General features: G+C 38.8%; 1 protein-coding gene across 1 annotated transcript in view; it reads right to left on the reverse strand.

The window, feature by feature from the left end:
- B3GAT2 (beta-1,3-glucuronyltransferase 2) overlaps window positions 1-16,801 on the reverse strand; it is a 59,679-nt gene extending 42,878 nt beyond the window's left edge. Inside the window, exon 1 of the mRNA XM_016157614.2 lies at window positions 15,626-16,801. Within this exon, the coding sequence (XP_016013100.2) occupies window positions 15,626-16,234 (609 nt within the window). The 5' untranslated portion in view covers window positions 16,235-16,801. The remainder of the gene's footprint in view (window positions 1-15,625) is intronic.
- Between the last annotated feature and the right edge of the window lie 9,474 nt (window positions 16,802-26,275).

The raw sequence follows: 26,275 nt of genomic DNA on the forward strand, positions 1-26,275 counted from the left end.
GCAGAAAGAAGAAAATAATAAAAATCAGAGCAGGATGAAATGAAATTACGAATAACAACAAAAAAATTTAATGCAAAGAACTGGTTCTTAAAAAGATTAATAAAATTGACAAACTCCTGGCTAGACTCACTAGGGTAAGAAGAGAAAGGACACAAACAAAATTCAGAAACAAAAGAGAAGTTATGACAGATACCATCAAAATGCAAAGCATCTTACAAGAATACTATGAAAATTATATGCCACCAAATTCAATAACCTAGAAAAAATGGACAAGTTGAAATGTATAACCTTCCTATACTGAATCACAAAGAACTAGAAAATCTAAATAGACCAATCGACAACAAGGAAATTGAAACAATCATCCAAAACCTCCCAAAAAGTAGAAATCCAGGACCAGATGACTTACTAGCTAACTGCCAAACAGTCAAAGAGGATTTAATGCCTGTTCTTCTGAAACTCTTCCAAAAAAATTAAAGCAGCAATACTTTCTAACTCATTTTATGAGGCCAACATTACCCTGATATCAAAACCTGGTAAAGATAACATAAAAAAAGACAACTACAGACCAATATCTCGATAAATACAGATGCAAAAATCCTAAGAAAATACTAGCAAATTGAACACAGCAATACATAAAAGATTATACATTATGATCACGTGGGCTTCATTCCAGGGGCACAGGTATGGTTTAAAATATTCAAACTGATTAATGTTATATACTACATAAACAAAATATAGGATAAAAACCATATGATCATATGAATAGATGCAAAAAAAGGCATCTGACAAGATACAGCATCCATTTATAATTAAAAGATTTTATAAAATGGGTATTGAAGGAAAGTACCTCAACATTATAAATGCCATATACAACAAATCCTCAGCTAATATCATTCTTATTGGTGAAAAACTAAAAACTTTCCAAGATGAGGAACAAAACAAGGCTGTCCCCTATCACCACTATATTCAATATAGTGTTGCGAGTACTAGCTAGATCAAGAGAAATAAAAGGCATACAAATTCAGAATAAAAAAGACAAATTGTCACTTTTTTGCAGATGACATGATTCTCCATAAGAACACTAGAAATAATAAGCAAATACAGTAAAGTTTCAGAATACAAAATCTATGTTTGACGATTCATAGCATTTCTATACACTAACAATGAATTTTTAGAAAAAAGAAATGAAAACAACAACAAAAAACAATTCCTTTTGCAATTGCAATGGAATGATTAAAATACCTAGGAGTAAACCAACGAAGCACGTGAAGGATCTATACACTGAAAACTATAAGATACTACTAAAAGAAACTGAAGAAGACACAAAGAAATGGAAAGACTTTTGGTATTTACGGGATTGGAAGAATCATGTAGTTAAAATGACTTTTTTACTCAACGCAATATACAGATTTAATGCAATCCCCAACAAAATCCCAATGGCATTTTAAAAAGAATTAGAACAAAAAAAAAAATCAATCAAATTTGTACAGAACCACAAAAGACCCCGAATAGCCAAAACAATCCTGAGAAAAAAGAACAAGGCCTGACTTCAAATTATACTACAAAGTGACAATAATCAAAACAGTATGGTATGGGCAGAAAAACATACCAACATACACAGAATTAAGAGTCCAGAAATAAACCCTCATACATATGGGCAAGTAATTTTCAACAAAGGAGCCAAAAACAAAGAATGGAGTAAGAAAATCCTCTTCAATAAATGGTGCTGGAAAAATTAGAAAGTCACATGTAAAACAATTAAACTAAACTGCTATCTATCACCATACACTAAAATTAACTCAAAATGGATCAAAGATCTGAATATAAGACCTAAAATAATACATAGCATAAAAGGAAACATAGATATCAAACTCATGGACCTTGGATTTAGAGAGAATTTTAAGACTCTGACCTCAAAGGGAAGTAAACACAAAAATAAATGAATGGGACTACATCAAACTGAAAAGCTTCTGCACAGCAAAAGAAACCATCAACAAGACAAAGAGGCAACCATCTGAATGGTAGACAATATTTACAAACAATGCTTCTAAGGGCCTAATCTAAAAAATATACAAAGAACTCATACAACGCAACGATAAAAAAATATATCCAATTAAAAAATGGGCAGAGGACCTGAATTAAAATTTCACCTAGGAAGATATACAGCATATGAAAAGATGCTCAACTTCATTGGCCATTAGGAAAATGCAAATCAAAACCACAATGAGATACTACCTCATACCTGTTAGAATGGCTATGATCAACAGGACAAGTAAAAACAAGTGTTGGAGAGGTTGTGGGGAAAAGGGAACCCTCATACACTGCTGGTGGGAATGTAAATTGGTATAGCCACTATGGAAAATAGTATGGAGTTTCCTCAAACAATTAATAGAATTACCATATGACCCAACAATCACTCTTTTGGGTATCTACACAAACAATTTGAAAAATTTACATTTATTAATAAAGATCTATGCACTCCAATGTCATAGCAGCATTATTCATGGTGACCGAGACATGGAAACAACCAAAGTATCCTTCGACAGATAACTGGATAAAGAAGATATGGTCCATATATACAATGGAATAATTACTCAGCCTTAAGAAAGGATAATATATTGCCATTTGCAACAACATCAACAATGTGGATGGATCCTGAGATTATCAGGCTAAGCGAAATAAATCAGAAAGAAAAAGTTGAGAAACATATGATTTCACTCAAATGTGGGATATAAAACTGAAAACAAATTAACCTGACAAACAAGCAGAGATTCATGGGAGCGAACAATAGTTGAATGGTTGCCAGAGGTAAGGTGGAAAGAGGGGTAGTAGATAGGGGTAAAGGAGATCAAATATATGAAGGAAGGAAATTTAACTTTGGATGATAAACACACAATGCAATACACATATGACATATTATTGAATTGTACACTTGAAACCTATTTAATTTTATTAATATCGCCCCAATAAATTTAATTTTAAAAAGATGAAAACAGAGGAAAAAGCTTCACAACACTGAATTTGGCAACAATTTCTTGGATCTAACCCCAAAAGCACAAGTAATAAAAGAAAAAAATAGATAAATTTTAACTTCATCAAAATTTAAAACTTTAGGACATCAAAGGATACTATTAAAGGTAAACCTCAGAATGAGAGAACATATTTGCAAATCACATATTTGCTATAGGATTAATATCCATAATATATAAAGAACTCCTAAAACTCAACAAAAAAAACCACGAGTTCAAAAATGGGCTAAGGACATGAATACACATTTCTCCAAAAAAGATCTACAGATGGTCAATAAGCATATGAAAAGATGTTCAACATCACTAATCATTAAAGAAATGCAAAAACAACAAAAAACAAAAAAAAAACAAACTACAATGAGATATCACTTCATATTCATTAAAATGGCTATTATAAAAAGTAAAAACAGAAAATAAGTACTGGCTAGTACATGGAGCAATTGAAGCTCTTGTTTTTTGTTTGTGAGAATGTGAAACAGTACAGCTGCTGTGGAAAACAGAATGGCAGTTTTTCAAAAAATTAAACAGAATTGCCATATGATATAGTGAATCCACATATATACACATAAAAGAACTGAAAGCAGAAACTCAAACAAATATTTGTATACCAATGTTCATAGCAGTATTCATAAGAGCCAAAAAGTGGAAACAACCCATATATCCATTGGTGGTTGAATAAACAAAATAAGGTTTTTACATACAATGGAATAGTATTCAACCTTAAAAAGGAATAAAATTTTGATATATACTCCATATGGATGAAACTTAAAAGACATTACACTAAGTGAAACAAGCCACAAAAGGACACAAAATGACAAATAATGTATGATTCTACCTTACGTGAAGTGCCTAGACTAATTCAATTTATAGTGCTAGAAAGTGGAATAGAGGCTACCAGGGGCTGGAGGAAGGGGCAAATAGAGAGCTACTATTTAATTGGTACAGAGTTTCAGTTTGGGATGAGGAAAAGGTCCTGGAGATGGAATAGAGACAATGGTTGCCCAACAAAGTGAATGTACTTAATGCCCCTGAATTGTACAGTTAAAAACGGTTAAAGTGGTAAACTAAAAAACAAGAATACTCAATTTTTGTTTCTCTTCCACTGCCCTTCACACATAGATAAGAGACATAAGAAACAGAGAATAGGTATTTACTTTTAAATGTCACTAGCTTTACAAGGGCCAACCAATTGAACACCTATATTTCAATCTACAGGACAATCAATTAATTTTAGGAGGAAACCCTGGGCTACTGTAAAAATCCAAATCACTACCCAGAGAAACCACTAGCACTGTCAACCCAACTTCTTAAAGTTTCTGTTTTTTTATTAAATCCTTAAACAAAGGGGAAAAGCAAGACAAGAAAAGGTAAAAATCACAAAACTTGCCTTTTCACTATACACAATAATAATCAAAGGTAAGAGGCAAATAGTTAATTAAATATAATCGTGAAAAAAATTGAAAATAATGGTTAGGATAAGAGCTCCAAACACTAGCTCTGATGACTGTGTGTAATAGAGCTTTTCTGCAAAGCAAGGGCGCAGCCCCCCCACCCCCGATGGAAGAGACTTCCCAAAGATGTCTCTAGCACTTTCACCAGTATGAACAGATGTAGCTGAGGAACTTTTCAAAGTTACAAAAATATCCCCAAACTGTCGTTTGATCTTTAAAAATGACACTGGCATTTTAATCTTGCAAGACCAAGTTTATCTGGATGATAAACAACACGTCTACACATAGACAACACTTAAATTCTCATTCCCATCAGTTGACAGAGCAGCATCTCAGGGCCACCAAGATAGATAGGACTGGTACAGCCGAGGCAGCTAGATGGTTTTGGAACATCCTGCCTTCTGGGCCTCTCCTGTGGCCACTGACTTCTGAGAAGCGGATATCCAAACGGATAGGGAAGTGCCCTATTTACCCACTTAACCTGTATGTCACCTCTTTCTCACAACTGTATACATTTGTATCAGGCCCTGTGAGGAAGCTGAATATCTGAGATTTTCCTCACTTATAAAGCAGACAGTAGTTTCTACCTCAGAGACGTCATGAAAATTAAACAGCAGTATGTACTTCTAAATGCCCAGGATGGGGACTAGCACACAGTAAAAATCAAAAAACGTTCATCTGTTCCTCTGTTCCCCTGTTCCCCTCATGAGGGCTCTAGCTCAGCCAGGCCTGGAGCCCATGTCCTCTAGTTCCTAACTTAGTGCCTTCAGCCAAAACAACAGCCCTTATACTGAGGGTGCACAGTCGCTGAATGTACACCAAAATTCCCCAAGGAATATGTGAGCACAGATGGCATTAAGGGCATGAATCCCCAGACCCTCAGCATGCTTTCTCACAAATGACCTTTTGGAAAGAGGGCCGGGTTCTGCCTCCCTCCTTCCTCCTCCTTCCTCCCCCACCCTCAGCCACCATCACAGAAGGGCAACGTCTCATCCGTCTTGAATCTCCTGAATCGAATCGTATTAAAGGTACTGTTCCACTGTGGTCAAACCTCTAGAGCACCAAAGGTAATTAGAAATATTATTGTCTTTATTAAGAAAGTTAATGTCTCTAATGAATGGGTAATAAATCCTTTTGGAAGCCAGGAGGTTGCTAATTATTTGCTTTCGACAAAATTGAAGGAGACGTAATGTCATCAATAGATTAAAATAGTTTTGCTGAGAGAACGACATGATTTTTGGCTTAGAGCTTAAGGCTTCAAAAAATTGAAGAACACTGCTGTAAGAAAATGCTTTCTATCTCGTTTACTTCTTTATGTAAAAAAGGGTTGACCTAATAGGAACATAACTTATGCTAAACCCTATCTCTTTGTAGCAATAAGTAATACTCATCAATGAATACAGAGTATGTATCAATGAAATGCTTTGCCCATGTCATTAAGGAATCAATTTCCAGTAAATGTAGCTTTTATGCTTAATAGTTAATTATCCAACTTGGTAACATTTATGCTGTTTTGATTACTTGTTTAATGCTACTAATTGTAATGTTAACTCAATCTTAAAGAGTGTTTAAGACAGAAGTTTATAAATAACCATAAAATTTTTGAAAAATTTAAATTCCATCTATATATTTGTTTTGTTACTGAAGATATACATGATAGGAGAAGATATACATAAATGACCTTGAACCTCAAAATACTATGCTAGGATAAAATTCTGAGGGAGACTAGAGATAGAAAAAATAATATAAAATTTCCAGATATAATTGAAAAGTCTATTCATTAAATGTATAATGGTGGGTATAAAACTTTTATAGTATTTATGATGTCTACCGGATATATTTAAGTTTCATTTACATATGTCAATATTTATAATATACTGGAAAGCACATGATTTGCAACTATTTTAAATGTTTTTTTTTTTTTAATTTAGACATCAATTTGAAAATATCCTAGAGGATATGTAACTTTACTAAATTCTTTTAGGAGTTACATGAACAGAAAATGTTGGGCACCGCTGTGCCAGACAATGATTCTGCCAGAGACTGACCTGGAGGGTGGAAGGTCTGTGAAGAACAGGGTGAGCACCCACTTCATTCGCAGGCAAGAAGGCAACCATACACATGCGTGCACACACATGCAAACAACAGGTGCATGTACACACACATACACTCCAACTGCTACATCTTCCCTGTTCTGGCAGGAAATAAGCTTTAAAATGTTTCTGTTCATGAAAATTTAATGATGCTTGAAAAATGAGGAACAAGCTAAAGGTAGACTTCCCAGTGCCAATCAGCTGAAGGCTGGCTCAGTGCCCAAGGATGGATAGGGTGGGCACAGGTAAGGCTGTCAAACTGGATCTTCTCTGCCTCTTCCACCAGGTGCTGGATAGAGGAATACTCCTAACTTCACCAACTCCAGCAAATAACCTTAAACATTAGCTTTCGTTTCTAATTCTGTGATGTGAAAATCAATTCATTTCATTCCTATTAAGTTGCCCTCTCTTTTGTGGCACACTATCTCTTTGATTCATTCATTCATGTCTGAAATAATCTGTCATGTGATATGCCCTGGGTCCCCCCTAGGTACTGGGACTGCAACAGTAACTAAGAATCACACTCGGGACCTGCAGAAGCTTGGTATGCTGCTCCGACTTACATGTAGGCCAACTTGCTAGCTTTCACGCACTCATTAATAAACCTCAGATCTCTTAATCCACAGGAGAGCACCCTTCTACTTCTTCTCAACCTAAAATGTCTTTTAGATGCATTTTATTCCCTCAATCTGACTTCCTCCCAGGATTCTTTGTAGACAAGCACTACTTAAATCCTGTCCTTCTAATCACTGTAGTAACCCAATGGTGTAATTAAAATACCCAATTTACGCAGTTCCACTTGGGTACAGACTAATTTGGGGAAGTCAAGCACCTCTACCTCCTCTTCTCTCCATCTGCATATCTTCAGAAAGACTCCAGATTTCAAGAACAGAGTATTTAGAGGCATCTAACTAACTGAGACAGTGCAGTTATCTGGTATACACCCCACTGGGGCAGTTGCCCACAGAGGAGAAAACAATGGAAGAATAACTAATATTTAGAACTTGCTTAAAGTTCCACACTTATAGCAATTACATGAGGCAGGAAACCCTTGCCAATGTCATGCAGTCACCAAGTGGTGAAGCTGGATTTGAACACGCGGCTATATAACTCCCAAGCTCCCATCTGAGCTCCCCACCAGCCTCCAGCCTTTAACACGTGTGAAGCGGCCTAACACTCAACTGTTTCCCAGCTACTTTGACACAGCTTAAAGAGCGCAGACAGGGATGCCTTGCTGCAAATACTAGTATTCATGAACCTTATCCCTCTCCCTCTCCATCTCTTTTTAGCATGAAACCCTTTAAGGTCAGAGTAGGGGACACATTTAGGTTACTATTTAAAGGGATCAATGTAATCCTAGACACACAACACAGACTTCAAAACTTAATATTTGAGTAGTAATCTGTTCAGGGATCCTTTCTAGGAATAGCTCCCTTCTGTAACAGAGTCCCTCAGCATCTAAGTTTCCTATAATTCATTCATTCATTCACTCATTCAACTCATTCTCTCATTCAACAAATACACGCGAGGCACTGCTCTGGATACTAGAGACACAGCAGTGAACAAAAAATTCCTAGTCTTATGGAATCTATATTCTATTGGGAGATAACTGAAATGTGTCTTACATTAAATAATGTGATGTTAGATACTATAATACATCCATGACGGTCTATGTTACCATTTCCTTGGTACAACCAGATACAGAAATATCTATCTATAGTTTTCTATTAATTTCTTACCCACCATACCCAAATTCTATTTGAAAAACTTAAAGGTCAAAGATTTGCCTAATGAATGATCTGAAAAGCAGATGGAGAAAATGGAAGCACGCTCTCACACTGCAATGGACTCACTTTTTGAATTCTCAGATTGACTGAAGGACCTAACAGTATCCAGCAAGAACTGTCTAATGGCCATGATTTAAATACCACTTCTAAATACAAATAAATTAAAGACTTCTTTCCTTTCCAGAACAAGTTTGGGGAGAGATGCTAACTCTTTTCCCAAAGATAAATGAGCATCTCTAACTTGGGGCGTATCATCCCAAAGACACTCGACACACAGGAGATGGAGAAGTGGCTGCATACTTCTCCACCTCATCCTCTGATCATCAAAGCTTTCTGCAACCAAAGGCACCCTTCAGTTCTCTAGATATTCACACACTCTCTCTTCCCAGGTTCACGAATATGATGCTCTCCACCTGGAAGGGTCTGGATGCTGGTCGGATCCAGATTTCTTGACAACAGGTGCCCTGTCTGGACGGCTATGTGGCCTGTGGCCAGAAATACACCGATCACAAGCCAGCCATGGGTGTGGGGGTGCAGAGTTTGCTGCTCTCATAGGAGAATGAGGACCAGATAGTTAGGATGCTGTGTGATGCCCAGCACTAGTGCCAAGATGGCCCCCTGGTCATAGTAAAAATCCTCATTTGGAAGATGGACTTCCATGACAGCTCTATTGTCGTGTAGGGCCTTGTGGGTCTCTTCCTACTCCTGTCCCTAGGGAGGATAGAGGGGTTAGACCTCAGAGCAGCTCTCTGGCAGTGCTGGAGAGCTCTTGGGTCTTTTTTCTCTGTGGGCCCAACTGTGCCCTTTCCTCCCTTCTCTCTTACATACTGAATAAATCACGTCTGCTCCATATGGACCCAAGTATTCATCCCCCCTGCCAAAAAACCAAAAAAAATGAAAAAAGAACCTAAAACTCCATTAGATGCCTTGCTTTACACTCAGTCACCTGCACTGATTTTAGCAGATGCTCAAACTGGGAGAGCTGGGATGCTCTGTGTTCACAGCTATATTACTCCCTGCTGTAATTAAGCACAATGTGTGGCACATAGTAAGTGCTCAATTAACATTTGTAAGTGGAAGAGAAGGAATACTAATTAATTATATTTAAACATCTTCTGAATGTGGTAATGTTTAAACTCAGGTAGGTAGAAGAAATCTTGCGGAGTAATACACTATTACCACTAAGGTAATAAGATACAATTATCTTAGGTAACTAAATCCCAGTTAATGGAGAATGTTCAACATTTAGCTCACTTGGGTTTCATTAGAGAGATAAAGATAGAATTTATAAACACCCGATGTTCAGGTTGAAGGAACAAGTCTTAGATCCTGCATATAACATAAACACTGTTAAAAATTTTCTTTCCACTGATGCAGGAGACTGATGGGCAGGGGGTGGGGACTGATCTTTAGTTACTTTGTGGGAAAAAACAAATCATCTGGCTTGTGGTAGTGGCATGATCATCTCCCTCAGTACAGCCATCTCCAAGCTTTTCCTAGCTTGCAAAAAGGTGTAAGCCATGATTTATTCATTTTGCTTTTAATCCAGGGAAATTCCTAATCCCAGAAGAAATCAGACTAGAAAGTTAACACCAACAAGCGAGTAGTTCCATGCATCTGGCAGTGCAGGCCCTCAGTAGCCAGCACATCCAGCACGGCAGTGTGCAGCTCAGAGGTTCCTACAGGCACCTCTTTGTGCTCCAGGGAGGGGCAACTAGCAGGTGTCTGCCACCCACATCAGCTTCAGATCAAATTGGTTTAGGTCTCCAGCTCGTCTCCTCTGCTCCAATGGCAAACTTGAAACAAGTCAGTATTGTTCTTCCTTTCCATTCTACCCTAAAAATTATTCTTCTATTCAATTCTGTCTGCCCTGACAAGACACATGCCCAAGAGACACAGTTGCTGATGTATACATATCAACTGAGGAAAAAATTTGAATGGTTTACCTTCTTGCAGAAATTATAAATTCTTGTTTACAAGACTATATAACTTTTAAAAATGTATTAGACTATATAGTTTATGTACTACTAACTTGGCAGCTTTCACCTGACTTGAAAAAATACTCTAAAAATCAAATGGTAAATAAGTTAGTGAGGGAGGAAATGACATTTTCATAAGACCAAATATCAGGGAGGAAAAAAGGTGATAAGAGAAAATTAGAAGTTGATATAGCCCAGAAGACAGAGCTGAGTTCAAGTATGACAGAAGATGGCAGCAATATCAGAGACTCCTGCTGATCAAACAAATGCTTTACTTTTCACAGTGACATATCTCCATGTGCAGTAGACATTAGATGAGATGAGATACAGGACAATCACAAATACAGGCTCTAGAACCAGGGCACCTGGGTTTAAAATCCTGTCCTTGAACTGTTGCATGACCTTTTCAAGTTACTTCCTGGTACTTTTGCTCATGTATAAAAAGTGATATTGATTATATCCACCACATTAGATTCAGCCTGAACTTTAAAAGAAAACTCTTGCACTCCAAAGAACTGTGTTCATGACTAAATATCAACATTAGGATGGGATTAAAAATAGGGACAGTTCGAATCTTATCTCAGGGTTTTTGGAGGATTAAATACATTAATACATGTAAAATCCTAAGGGTAGTTCCTAGCCCATAGTAAGTGCTCAACTGATGACGACTATATTTTCCTTGTATCCATTGTAAATGGTATTTTTAATGTTTACTTAAGGTGGTACACAAAAATTACAAGGTATGAGCAACAGATTAGTTTATTTCTGTGAATTATAATCTATTCTAAACCTACCTATGTACCTATCTACCTACCTATCTATCTATGGACTGGTATTAATGATTTTATTTGTGTTTTGGGAAGAGATTTTGAGAACCATACAAAACTTAAATTTTGTTCTTCAAAAGCACTGCAAATCAAATATACAATAATGTTTTATCTTAATTCAACAAGACTGAGTACATATTCTATCAGTCCAAAAGGTTTGAATAGACAAATCTAAACATTATTGAATTCTGTAATCCCCCTCTTCAAAAAAAAAAAAAAAGCACTACTTGAATACCACCTGGAATTGTTAATAAATAAGACTGTTCACTTTGGTTCTTCTATTTTGTTTTTGTAGCATACCTTAAAAGCAATTACTAGTCCATTACTGTTCACACAAGAAAAAAATTACCAGTTTGTAATTTAGAGGTAAGTGGAGTAGACAGAAGAAAATGGAGTCACTCACTACAGTTTCCAAGAAGCAGACAATAGCCTAAATGTTTAAAAGACACATGTTCATTGTACCAAACAATAGTCCAGACATGTCTTTATGTCTATTCATGAGAAAGAATAATCAGTAAGAAGTAGGTTGGAGGAAAAAAAAATGATGGAAAAAGACAATAGGAAGAGGCAGAAGGAAGAATGTCTTTTAAACCCAAATTGTTAGTTCTAGTCCATTGAAATATCAAAATCCAAATGAAAACTGCTGGCCTCTCAAGAAAACTCTGTCAAAAACTAGCCATAACTCAAGTACTAAACACCTAGGGAGAGTAAAGAAAATCTTTAAATTTAACATAGATAGCCTAAGAAAATTGGCTGTAGATTTATGTACATATTTTTACCAAATTCTCATTTTATCAGACCTATGGCATGATTATTAATATGCTTTCAGACAGGGAGAAATAAAACACAAGGGACACATTTCAAGTAAAATAATCTTTTTATGCTACACCTAAGAGAATCATCCAGTTTCTTCACTTTGAAAAGATAATTACCCTACACTAAGTGACTGTATCAGTGTAAAAAGAAAGGTAGATCTCTAACACATACAGAATTTACGATCATGAGGAATGTCTAACATTGTGAATTTGAATATCCTTTGGATTTTAGCTTCAATAAGCTGCACGTATGTAAAGGAGGGAGCTTATAAATGCTTCAGCAAAGGAGCAAGACAGGATTAAACCTCAACGTCTCCACCTGCCTAGCACACAAACAGGTTAAGGACACCCAAATAAAATCCAAAGGGCCTCCTTAGTTCACTGCCTGTCAGAAACACCTTCAAGATGCAGTCTCATTGAGTCCATTCGTGAGTCCCTTAATTGTCTCAGTGTTGGCCTGTCTTCCAGTCTTACCTCATCAAATTTAAAGTTAATTTTTTAAAAGTGTTTGTGCATGCTTGGCAAGTACTATTTTTTAAACTTCCAATTTAATTGATTTGCAAAGGTGAAAGCAACTTCACCTGAAAAGCATCAGCTTTAAACTTAGGAAAGCGTGGAAGGTCATCTAGTAAAGACAGAAGTCTGATCGATAGCATTATTGAAAATGACTGGGTATAGTCACATTTATCTGTAGTTGTTGCTTTTATTAAAGCAGTTTAAATCCTTTGCAAATAAGCCTTTCCGGAGATCTAGATCAATAGGGTGCACAGGCAGGCGAGAATATCTGTGATCCAGAGTGCAAAACCCCATCAATGACACAGGAAGAGCAGCAGTGGTTGTTGAGACACAGGAAACCTGAACCCCGCCCCCCCCCCTTCTTCAAAGGCCAGCCCCAAATTCTGTGGCTACAACTAACACTGAGCTTCATTTGCAAATGGATTGGGCTGTTAACATAAGACTGTTCATACATGAACAATGCAAATATTTCTTTCCTGGTGGCACAGCTCAGCTGAAAGGCGAGGCTGAAAATTAGTTAGCTGTATGGGAGAAGCAAGCACCATGCCAGTTACCGTGGAGGAATAATTGAACATGGATTGCCTGTTGCGCCTTTAATTTAATTTGGAGACCTTTCATCTTTTACTTTCCTTCATTTGCAGCCAGTGCTTAGTGAGCTAATTTGTACCTGGTTCATTTTCCTCCTTTTATCTTATCTACGTTAACATCGACCATGAAAATTAGAAGCCCTATGAATAAAAGATGAAGCCTAACTTGGGACATTTCTTCCTTAAGTACTGTGAATTACTTAAAAACTAATTTGTGTGTGTGCGCACACATATAAAAGGCTGAGCTATATGCCTAAGCCCTTCTGCATCCCTGATGGGTATCTTTCCTTCCCCCAAGGAACTTTCTTAGATCCTTTATCTGGTCCTATTTTTTCTCCAAGAGAGCCATGTCTACACTGTAATCCACATGAAATCATTAATCCTAGAAGTGGTGTAGTGTAGGGCATCCTATTAATGCACAAAACTCAGGACTAATCTGACTTTTTAGAGTGCAATACTGCTTGCCATGCAAGGAAAAGAATGTGTTGTAAAAAGGAAAACTGAGTGTATATGCACAGTGAACAGATGCCTACCTCTGTCCTAAAATATTGTATGGAAGAGAGGAGAGATGGTGGTGGAGAAAGTGACTAAAATTGATGTCTAGGAGCTATGAACTTAAATTTTAAGTGTATCATGTGTATTGTGCTTTTAAAAGTTCCTCTTGTATTCTGTATACTTGACACCTCTCCATGAAAAGGAGTTGCACATGTGCTTAATTTAAGTTCATTCTGATTATTTCATTACTTCCAACTGTACACTTTCAGTGTGTTGAAAGTTGTGCATGTTTTTTCCTTTATAATTTCCTCTAGCCAATTGTATTTTCTTCTCTCCCCACCTCTCAATGGATCAGTTTAAAAAGAAAATCTGATTTCTTCTCTTGCTATTTAATATCCACCACCGACAAACCCTCCTTTCAGTTTGGGAAGCATCAAAGAAAAACTGTTTTGAATCTCTTCACTGCCTGTAGTGCCAACTCTTCCACTCACCCAACACTTCACATCAACCAGCTAGAAGCTAGGAATAAACTGAAAAGCTGGGAATAAACTGAAAATCATTCCCCCTTCACAGTCAATCCCCCTAATAGGTTCATTAATAATGATGTGCATTAGTTTACATACATAAGACCACATATTTTCACCGGTAAAGCAACTTCCAAGTTGTAGGAGGAAAAAAAGCCTTTGAGTGAACTGAAATGTAAAGGTCTTTGCTTAAAAATACAAACCACATCTTTCTAGGTAGAGAGAATGCAAGCTGAATCAAAATACAAGCCCAATTTTTTTAAAAAAAATCAAATATGTCTAATCTTGGTTATAATAAAGACTATACCATACAATATGAAGCTTATTTATTTCTTCTGTAGGACAGAAAGCTCTGCATCATGAAAGGGTGGAGAAGAAAAGATGGAGAGCAATTACTGGTCCTTTTATTCTTGGAGGAGTGGATGAATAGAAATGAAGGTGGCAAATGCCCTCAAGAAATGGATTTTAAAGTCACATAAGCAGAAAAATTAAACTGGAGGGTACAGAGTAGCTTTGTCTTTAGGTTTAATAAAGCCAAATGGATATTAGGATGAAAATGTGGGGTGTATATGATTACTGAACGCACAGATTATCCAGTGTACTTGGTCGGTAGAGGAGATGATAAAGCCTAAGAAGTAGGATATCAAGGAATTTTGGGTAGAGGAAGGCAACAGTCCCATGGGATGTCAAAGAATCTGAGACTTTTGTCAGCTACATTTGTGTATGAGAAAACAGACAAAACCATGTAACTCAGTCTCATTTGCAACACGCAGACTGCAAAATACCAGCCTCAATGAATAACACCTGTTCTAACTAGTGCTGGCTGGTTCCGTGCACGTGTGGCCTTCCAAGGGAAAAGAGGGCCATCTCAGCAGCAGGGGGCCGGGTTGCACTCAGGACCTCACCGTGAGCAGCAGGATGCAATGGCACCATGCAAGAATGGCCCGGAGGAAGCCCTGGAAGGCACTGTTTTCACTAATAATCGTTTCCATGCCATCGGATGGTGCCAGAGAAAACTGTCCCTGGACTGATTATTAATAACAATCTTCACCTTCTTCCCCTTATGGTTCTAGACTCCGAATCACACCTGTGTGCGCTGAAATGCTTCGGAGTACATCACGCCATTCCCCACTGTCTGATCTCTTCCTCTCGAAGCTCGCCCCTCCCTGACCGTCCTCCCCATCTGGGCTCTATTCTCAGGTCAGCCAAGAATGTTCCTGGAAATCATTCCCGCTTCCCACACCTGTGCTACTCTCTCAGCCCAATCTCGGGGCCAAGAGGACAGCGAAGCTCCTGGTCAGACTCTCTCTTGAGTCACAGTGGCCCTCACCCCACCCCCCCTTCACCCCAGGAAAACACGCCAGGGCCAACAGAGACCATGGCCTGCGGGTCGAGAGGCGCTCCACCTGGAGTCCCAAAGGGTGCACAGAAAAGTGAGAACTCCAAAGTGCAGCCGCGACCTGGCCAGCCCCCGGGGACCCCTCCCGCCGTGGCCCCCCATGTAGGGTGGGCCGGCCTCTACCTCCTGGAAGAGCTCCAGACTGTAGGTATTGTCATCGTCAGCGAAGAACAGCACGCCGGGCTGCGCGTGCTGGTGCTGGTGCCTCTGGCGAAGCCAGGCGAGGCCGGCGTTGCGCTGCTCGGTTGCGCGCGGCAGTCCCGGACGCTTGTAGCGCCGCGGCGTGGGCACGTGTAGGTGAGTGCTGGGCAGCCCGGCCCGCGCCAGGAAGCGGCTCACCAGCTCGCTGCGCGCCGCCGCGTCCTCCACCAGGATCCAGTGCAGCTGCGCCACCTGGCGGAAGGTGTTGGCCAGGCGGGTCAGCTCGGCTTTCTGCACCGGGCGGCTGTAGGTGGGCGTGATGGCATAGATGGTGGGTAGAGGCGGCTCGTGTTGTGGTTGTGGCAGCGGCCGCGACTCGTTGCGCTTCTCTAATCCGCACCCGGGACCGCTGTCAGGGCCGCCCTTGCGGAGCGAGTGTCGGGCGCCCCCGCGGCCCACTGCATACGGAGAGAAGTAGGGGCGCGGGGTGAGCGGGGGCGCGGGCCTGCGCGTGTCCACGTCGAGCATGATGATGACGATTAGGATCCAGGGCAGGAGGATGAAAAAGCGGCTGAATAGCACGGACTTCATGGTGTACTCTTCCCCGGCTTCTCGGATGCCCCTAAAAGGGGCTAGCCGGGGGACCCCAGCGCGCAGTTTGGACGGCGGCGGCGCCCGCACTCAAGAAGCCGCGATCGGTGCGCTCTCCATAGGGTCTGGGGGTGCTGCGGGGGCCAGGAGCAGGTGACAAGGAGCTAGGGTTACAGGCAGTGCAGGCGGGCTGGCAGACGCCAGTGACTCGGCGGGAAGCGGGAACCGGTCCAGCTGCTGGCCCCGGAGTTGTGCCAAGCGCCAGGAAAGCGGTGATCCCCACTGCGCTCTTTCGGAAGAGTGGGAGCTGGAAGCCGGCCCCGGGACGCCTCGCCGCTCCTGTCCCGCGGCGCTGCGGGCAAAGGGACGCCAGCCGTGGACCCTCCAATGCGCTCTTTGAGACACCTTCGAGGGCTGGAGGCAGGTGCTGAGGGCTTCCCTTCGTCACAGCCCAGCCGGAGCAGCGAAGACCAAGAGGGGACGCCGGGGACGCAGTAGCCCAGCTCCGTTTGCGCGCTGCAGCGAAAGCCTGCACTCCTGCCCCTCGCTCTTCTCTTCTCAGAACCTCTCCCGGCTCCGGCAGTAAAATCCCAAAGCAAGGAAAGAAAGAAAAAGCGAGGGGCGGGGGCGCTGCGGACTCCGGCGTCCTCCCGGTCCTCCTGTGGGAAGACAGCAGCGCTGCTACTGGCGGAGAGGGGCTGAGAGAGGGGGGTGGGGAGGGGTCCGGCTCTCCGGGGTCTGGCGCTGACGGCCCCGCAAGCTAGGTCTGGAGGCGGCGGCTGCACGGCCAGGGAAGGAGCGGGAGGAGGGCCCCCGAGGGACACACAACCTCCGGGAGGGGGCTGGATGCTCGTTCGCTGATCTCTGCGTGCTACTAGCTTTCTGGAATACTGAAAGGTCTTTGGAAATCAGCCAGGAAACCCCATTCACGTGCGTAGAACTCTGGAGACCTAGGGTGGGGAATGAGAGGAGGAGAGACAGGATCGCTTTTCTGGCTCCCAGCTGCAGAGTTGGTGTGCTGGGGGTGTGCCGAACAGCGGCAACAGAAAGCGCTTTCAGTGAAAAGTAGAAATCAATAAGAAGCCCTGAGAGACCTAGGGGGGGCACACATAGGTGTTTGGCATGTGAGATAGCCCATAAGAAAGAATCAGTCCAAACGGTAGCTGCCTGACTGCAGTTAGATCATTGGTGGAAATGTTCTAAAACTCCTGAATCTGCTTGTTTAACTTCTTCTTCTTCAGTAATTTGGAGTCACAGAACCTTGCAATTCGCTATCATAGGAATTATTCTGTTTGAATCTCCCAACGAGCTTTTCAAAGAGGCCTGGGAAGTAGAATCGCCTTCATTTTCTGGATGGGGAAGTTGAGGCTCAGAGTTCAAAGTTATTTCTCCAAGGTCAGTGACAAGCGACCAAGTGAAAATGGTAAATGGGTCCCCTAAGTCTAGCCAGTGGCTTCCCTGTGCACAGCCTGCAGAAATCACACCCGGTGGGACCGGGCGGGCTGGCCGGCCCTCCGAGATGTAAACACGGTGCAGTCAAAATCAAACAGCATACGATGACGTGTAGAACCATGACAGTGTCTGGGTGACACCGAATGAGTATACAATTGGTGCTTAGTTTGGACTTTTTCTATTTAGTGAACCTACTAGCTAAGTCCCTGGCTGTCTGTAAGGTACCCTGAAGAAAGAAGGGCCACGCATCACAGTCACGTTCCAGGAAGGTGCTTGCAAAACGACAGGAAAGCCTCCTCCTCCCTTCCTCCGCCCTCCAGCCTATAGTAATTTCTGAGCCCACCTTCCCTCTGTTGTGTTTTCCTCGGTCTTGTTTACAAATAAATCCCTCCGACCGCGCATTTCTGAGGGCGCGATGGAGAGCTCTAGGGCGGATGCCCCTCCAGCCTTTCTGATGCTCCTTGTTTTCTCAGCCCTACCCTAGATGCTCCCACCTATCACCAGGCGTCTGCGAGTTTCCCTAACTTCCCTCTCAGAATCTGAAACCTGGGAGTGAAATGTACAGATTTAACATGTCCCTACCCTTGCAAGGACAAGCCTTCTGTCCCAACATCACTGTATCACCCCACAGCTCATTCTTTAAACTCGGTAGATCAGTGCATCCCAAACAGAGGAAACAATGAATCCATTAGACTCCTTTCCGTTTTGGTTAGCCTAATGGGCCTCTGGATATTATACCACCTCCAGAAAACGTTTCCTGGTCAGGCCTAGGGGTGTGCCCGTGGAAATCAATGTCTGTGTCTTGGGAAAGGAGGGAGGGGAGGGAATTCAGTAAAAGGCTGTTCTTAAATACCAGAAAGCAACACACACACAGGCCTGCAAAGATCACCGAAGTCTCCTTCATTCTGTGGAAATTTTTAAATGTAGTTTAAATATCGTGTGAGTTAGCTGGAGTAAAGCTCAAGTGTTTACTGAATTGTATCAAAAGCGTCACTAACCTTCGTTAGCAGGGAATTCGATTATTCCCACTATACCATGAAACCTATTTCCTAATTGCAACCAGGGCTATTTAGAGATGAGACACTTTTAAATCAAATTTTGGAATTTGAGATTTTAAATGGTGTCCAGAATTCACAGGTGTCAAATAACGCAACACTTACCTAGCACATCCACATCTCGAAGTCACTTCATCTTTTCTATTATCCTTTGTCAGCATTTGCCTCCAGGTTTACCTCATTCGGTCATCCCATGGGGGCATCATGGTTCTTGGAGTCAGACACACCTGGTTTTGATTCTCAGTTGGGCAACTCGAGAAAGTCAATAAGCCATTCAGAGTCTCAGTTTCTCACCTGGAAAATGGAATTAATAATACATATTGTATGGGAATGAATCATGTAAGGACTAAATAGGGTAAGCGAGGTAAAGTATTTTTCAGAGGAGCTGGCATTATGTAAGCAGTCAATAAACGGTTTTTAAATACAAGTAACATCCTCAAAAGATCTGAACCCAGGAGATCTTGCAGGATCATGATCACACAGGAATATAAAATTAATCCATTCTAAACAGGCCTGACGATGCCTTTAAATAGGGCTCTCACCTATCAGGAAGGCATTAGTGTGTGTGGTAGTATTTCCAAGTTGGGGTAGAGAGGGGAAGAAAGAAATCAATTTACCCCAAATACAAGGTGCAGCTTGTCACAAAATAAGGATGACGTGATTCCACGTGGCATTAATTTCAAACTACTGAATATGCCATAATGCTTTACATTCAGTGTCTCAAAAATGTGGACCCACATCTTTTATGATCAAATCTTGATAAAGACACAGATATACAAAAATTATTAAGAATGTCCATTTGAAACATAAAACCAGTGTAAAGCACTTTTAAGTGCCAAATTTTATCAATTTTAAAATAGAGTTTATCAAGTGCTGGAATGGAAACAACTCTTAAATGGAAGCTTGAAGAAAGGTCATTTTTATGAAGCATTATCTTTGGGTAGCTCTAGTACTTTTCCATGTAGTTTAAAATATTCAGATGAAACAATTTAAACTTGATCTGTGGCTGATAATGAAGGTTGGTGGAAGTCACCAGAGTAATTAAAATGATTACCTAACTTCAGAGCTTCTGTGCATTCTCTGTTTATTTTCATTTAATCTCTCTAATTATTTGTGTAACAAATGAGCATTGCTTTATCTGTACTAATGAAGCCTTAGATTGCTGGCATCAGCTACTACATTTCAGCATTCAGTTGTTCTCAAATAAACAAAGGTAAAAAAAAATCCCTCATGGGGAGTTAACCAAAACATATTGTATAATCACTAAACATTTACATTTTGCCTTGAGGAGTAATATGCAACTGTAACTTCTGCAGCAAAAAGATTGCAGCATGATTAGTGCACTGTATAGAACTGATCCCATTTGACATTTGAGCCTGGGGTTCTGCTAGTGTAACTAAATCAACCTTCAAATCAGTATTTGGGGACATCCTTGATATTCTTAGTCAATTAAGAAAGAGAGCAGGAAAAATATACACTATTAAGTATTTGTAAATACCTATATGATAATATGGGTATACAAATTGGGTTTTTAAAAGAATCAGAACTAAATCATTAAATAATGTAATATGAAAGTATCAATCCACACATACATGTAAACATAAATACTTTCTGTTAAAATAGAATTATGTGAAAGAGTGATATCAAAATAAATAATTCTAATAGCCCCAAATTCCAGGGAGACATGACAGTTTCACTGATAACTGTCAGAAAACATCCAAACCATGAATTAAATGGCTCATTTGGTTTATTTTATTTTCATGCATCTAGTCCTCTACAAATATCACTTTTGGCCTAGAATTATTCTAAATTATAGTGCTTCCTTAAAATGTTAGACATTTGCAGCTATTGTGTACAGACTGTAACATTAGAAGTAGTTCAGTAAAATCCCATTTTCATAGGATAAGTTGGGATCAAGATTATTCAGCAAAAGTGATTTACTAGAAAAGTCGAAATTGGCAATTTATCCTAACAATTTTATTAAAAAAATAATTCCAATCAGTTTGAATAATAGCCAAAGATAAAATATTCCAGTGTTCCTCCTTTTCCATCCATTAATGCATTAGGATACAGAAAAACCCAATAAAACATGTATAAAGACATAGGAGCAAACTTTGTATCTTTTTTATTCACTATCTTAAAAATTGGCATTTACATTAAAATGCTAATTTGTTAGAAATAGGATTTTATTGGAAAATTATACAACCTACCTTTCAAAGTTGTTAGGACAATCAAAGAGATGATGTAGATGAAAGTATTTGAAACACTGTAGTTTATACATGTAAAATAGAGGAGATTGGCCATGAGCTGGTAATCGTTGAAGCTGAAAAATTATGCATGGGGTTCCTTATATTATTGGGCCTATTTTTATATATGTTTTAAAATTTCCATAAAAAGTAAAAATATATAAAATAAGTATTATGTACTATGGATTATTTACCAAGACAATACTGTTGTCACAGTCCAGAAGCTGAGTTGATAGATTGTTCTATATTTCATTGAATCAGTCTTTAGTCCCAAACATAAGTCAATTCAGTTAAAGTTATTTCCTATTTCAGGATGCAACAGTGTCGATGGAAGTTGAGGGGCATCTAAAGTAGGAGAGAAGACAGGCAGTGGCAGCCCGATGAAATTTTTCTTTTTCTTTTTCTTTTTTTTTGTTTGTAGTTTGAATGTCTCTGGCGATAGTATCAGGTGTTATGGTGAACTTTCTGAGTGACCTACACAGCATAAAGGTTGTCCATACGTGATTTATTGTGGCGATTTCTTTCAAATTTATATCAAGTCATCCAGCTTCAGCTTGCAGGGCTTCCGAAGGAGGGAAGTTTTAGTTTTTATTGATGTCAAGTTAGGCGAGTGGGAGAAAAATGGGAAATATTAATTATTGACAAAATATACAAAATGGCAGGAGCCAATTTACAAAGCGGAAGAAAGCTCAAAGTCAGTGAGTGTGGCACTTTCTGACAATCCACAAGGGTGTGTTACAGCTTTTACTGAAATAGAATTTGCTCCCTATGGTCACCCCCATTTTTATCAAAGATAATTGAAACAAGACTTGTTTGTAAACACACCTACTCTCATTAAACTTGGCTTGATTATTTACATAAGTGCAACAAGAATAGTGATTTACCATATAGGCTCTATTTAAAAAGTGTACTTTGCTGGAACTTTTCATAAGGAATCTCAGTTTGGACCTTTAAAAGCCTACAAAGATTAATAAGTCAAGTTAGGAACTTGCCCCCAGACTTTGCTTGTGATATCTATAGATCTGGGTAAATTCCTCTCTTTTAGAGATCCTCAATGTATATTAAATTTCCTGGGTCTGCCAAGAAGTGACCTTCTGTACTTACATATACTCATATACACAAATAAGCAAGGTACCAGGCTGGTATTTTAAGGGACTTTATAAGCATTGGCTTTATAAAATCAATCTTAGTTCCTTAAATATGTCTGGCCACATCCAATTCTATGCACACGATTCTCAAATATGTTCTGATCAATGCCCTCATGCGTTTCTCTCTGATCTCCAGGCCCGAAGCCCTCCTCTTTGAATGGATTTCTGCGTTTTTATACTGAGCGCGTCTAGGTTGTCCTTTATTTTTTATTTTCCCTGTGGAATGCTGTAGATGAAGTGTGATGACAACCTAGAAGTTTTTTTATTAAAGGAATTTTTCCCAGAGGTTACAAAAAAAAAGTTTTATGAATCAGTTTCACCATTAGCGTTGGTAATATAATCGATGTTTCCAATTGTGTTCTGTTCCAAGGAGGACAGATTCTTATTTAACTTATGCAAATAAGTGTATTGTCGCAAATATAAGAGTGTTAAATAAGAGTTTCCAAATTCTGAAGGAATCAGGTAGAGAGTAGAGATAAATGTTTCAACTGTTTACAAAGGTATAATTTATAAAAATTGCTGTAAGTATAGTTTTTAGAGAAAAGAGAAAATGAAATTTTTAAATCTGGAAGATAAAATATTTAAAAAGCAGTGATGTTTTAATAAAACTTAATTTTTAAAAATAAAAATTAACTTTTAAAAATCAGTTTATGTGGTCCCATGTAATTAATTCTTGTTTTGCTTGATCGTGGGTTAGCAGTTTTATGAATGAATCAATCAGTTTCTTCATTAGTTTTCTAGAAATTCTGATCCAGTTCAGTGACATGATATTAAAGTTATCAGAAACCTACGTTCCAGAGTACCTGTTCAAGTCCTTTCTGTGAATGTCTTTGAAGATGAAGCACTTTTTTTTGTAGTTGATTGCAAAAACTTTCAGGAAAGCATCAGAATGAAAAAACCCATTGATGAATAATGAAAGACTCAAAAATAGCCATGGTTAAAGGTCTGAGGCTAGTTCGTGATTATATAACTAACAAAGAAATTTGGTTATTTCTGTGGCATTTAACATTTTAAAATAATAATTGTAATTATAGCTTATTATACAGATGTATAATATTGACACATTTTTAGAAATTTTATACAATTTTTGAAGTACTTAGTAGCATATACTCAACACAAATATAACCTAAAGAAGGTTAAACAGCACTTTTATTTGGCAATGTTTCCCATGTAATTTAGCATATTAAACAAGCCTAATTAGTTTAAAATCTCTCTTATCACAGGAGAGAGAACAAACCTTTTGAGATTATTCAGGGACCCTCTAGGAAATCTCAAAGTTAGTCTGAGGTCAGAAAACTTTATTCAGAATTTGATACAGGAGAAGCTGTCAAAAACTTTAAAGGGTTTCAGCACTTCATTAAACGGATCATAGATCACTATGAAACAACATCTAGTTATCCATCTAACCAAAGTGATAATAAAAGATTTTAAAGGCAAATATAGTAAGTAACGTACTTAAGAAAAAAAAAAAAACTTAGCTCTTAAATACCAAGAAGATTCAGTTTTGGTAAGTAATCAAAAATTTGATGACGCCAACATGAAGCATGGGGAATTCTTTTGATGAGACATGGAATCTTTGTTTCCTAAGCAGTTTACTCAAAAGGTAAAGGAAAACCTTTCATAATCTTTTAAGAGAAGACCAATAATCTAAGAAATCTGCAACTTTCTGTATTCAATAGTTTTTGTTCTACTAGTAATTTTAGGACAAAATTAGTCTCTTTTTCTCTTAACAAAAGCATATCCCTCATATCTTTTTTTTTTTTTTAATTCAAAATACATTCTACTTTCCTTGTAAACTTTATATACAAAATTGTTTCTTTTCCTCTTATGAGTCTAGTAGTCACATTTATATATATTTATTGCCAGTCATATACAGCAGGTCTTCGAATAACATAATTTTGTTTAATGTCATTTTGTTATAATGTTGATGAGATGCCATACGAACTTAACTCTTATTTATCAACTAACTTATGGTAAAATTAGTTTCATTATATAGTTTCACTTAGAGTTGCAGAACCTATCAAGGATTTTGAGGGCTTACTGTCCTAGCATTCTGTAGCAAACTAGCAAATTTTATGAATATACATTTAACAATTTATAAGTACATTCTTTTTCATAATACAGTTCTTCAGTGTGACAAAAAAGAATATGTTTATTAATAGACTCAAATATATTTTGTCTATGTAACACAAGTCAAAAATAGATAAACTTTATATTATTTTTCTTGTAGAGTTCTGTGTCTATCAGTATATAATATAAAATAAAGTGAGTTAAAAAAAAAAGTCACAGAAGTAAAGAATCTAAATTTAAAACCCATGGTTCTCTCCAACTTTTTTTCTCTGCCATGCTTGACATGCATTAGGCGATTTTTTTTTTTTTTATCATGTGTTTTGTTCTTAGGTCGAATTTATAATTTTCCAATCTTAAACATCTAGTAGAGATAACATAAGCTTAGTTGACTATAGTAAGCCCAAGCAGAAGAATTTGTATGCCTCCAATATATTTAAGTTGACAATTCTGAAGACATGTCTATTTTTATTAAGCCAACAAATGTAAACTAACTTTTACTTACTGAAGATTACCTCAGATCATGTCAACTTGAAAAACACCGGGGTTAATTTTTATGTTTCTGACAGTTTTATGAATACTTAATTTATAGAGCTCTTATTTTTCTCAAGCAAATTAAATAGAGCTCTTTTACAAATTAATTTTGGCACTATTATCTGGAGGTAGGAAAAAGATCACATATCTATAACATGCATACATAGACATAAATATACTGACAGACACAGAGATCTTACAATTTTAATTTTAAATAAGACTCGAGTTAGATATAAATACAAATACACAAAATATACTGATTTATATGAGTTTATTCTCATCTTTGCCTTATTAATTTTATCCCATAGGTAACAATAGGACATTTGTTTACAATAAGAGATAGCTAAAAAATCCTTCTGATATAAAAGTCCAAATTTTCAAAGGTATATCTATTTTAATGTGACTACAAACCAATAAGCCTTTTATGACTTAAAGGCAATAAGTCTTTTAATGGATTGTGTTCAGAAGAAGCATCCCCAAAGAGGGCGCAAAAGATGCAGCCTACTCAAGTTCCAGAACCACTCCCACAGTTAAAAGAAAGAAAGACTTAGAACCCCCGCCCCTTCACCTGCCTCCCCTGAGAATGATTTACCATTGGTGGGATGCAAGCCACAAATGGCATGCAACCTACATGTCTATCCCACCATGATCTCGGGAGGGGGCCCCAATCTAACGATTGGCTGCCTGCAGACATAGGCCCAACAATCTGCACGTCTTGGCAGGAGGAAAGCCATACTCAGCTCTCACTATACAAATGAGACAAAAAAGGGAAGCAATGGCTGTGATGATCAACGATCAGTGGGTACCAAAATCAAATTCACAAGTCACAACCCAAAGAACTAATGTTTTTACAAATGTTTTTCTCTGCCAGTCTGAACTCGGAAAGGAAGGGACAAGGAAAAAATGTTACCTTCCTCTTTTGACCCCTACTAAAGAGTTCGGGAGAGCTTTTTAAGAATTCTTACCTTCTGCCAGCTCTTGTCAGTTCTCTGAGCACAGACTCTGGAGAGAGTAGGAGTGGGGCATCCCAGCCTTTTTTAATCACATCCTCATTGTCCAGAAACCGTAGGGGAGGCAAAACTGAGGGTCTCTGGTTGGTCCTGAGGATTAAATAGACATGAAACTGATTAAGAGGAGAAAAGCATCCAAACTTAATATAAATTTTATGTGACAGGGGAATCCTCAAAAGGAGATGAAGTCCCCAAAGCAGTGGCAAAACCTATGCTTTTATGATAGGTTAAAAGAGAGGAATTATGGGAAAGTAACTAAAATATATGAGGAGGCCAAAGAAAGATAAGAATTATTTTAACAAGGTCTGTTTGTATAGAATTTCCTTGGCGTCAACTCCTCATCTCTGGTGATAAGAATGTTTTGGGTTTTTTTCCTGGTATAGGGAGGACATCTTTCATATGGGAGTTTTATCTCCCGTTTTCAGGCAGAAAAGAGGAGAATCAAAGGACCCTTCTTATACCTGCTGTTCTTCAAATGCCTTTCACTCAACATAATCCTTATGTTAGAATGGCCTATTTTGTGGTGGCA

This window comes from Rousettus aegyptiacus, unplaced genomic scaffold (assembly GCF_014176215.1).
Source record: "Rousettus aegyptiacus isolate mRouAeg1 unplaced genomic scaffold, mRouAeg1.p scaffold_m13_p_1, whole genome shotgun sequence".
NCBI lineage: Eukaryota > Metazoa > Chordata > Mammalia > Chiroptera > Pteropodidae > Rousettus > Rousettus aegyptiacus.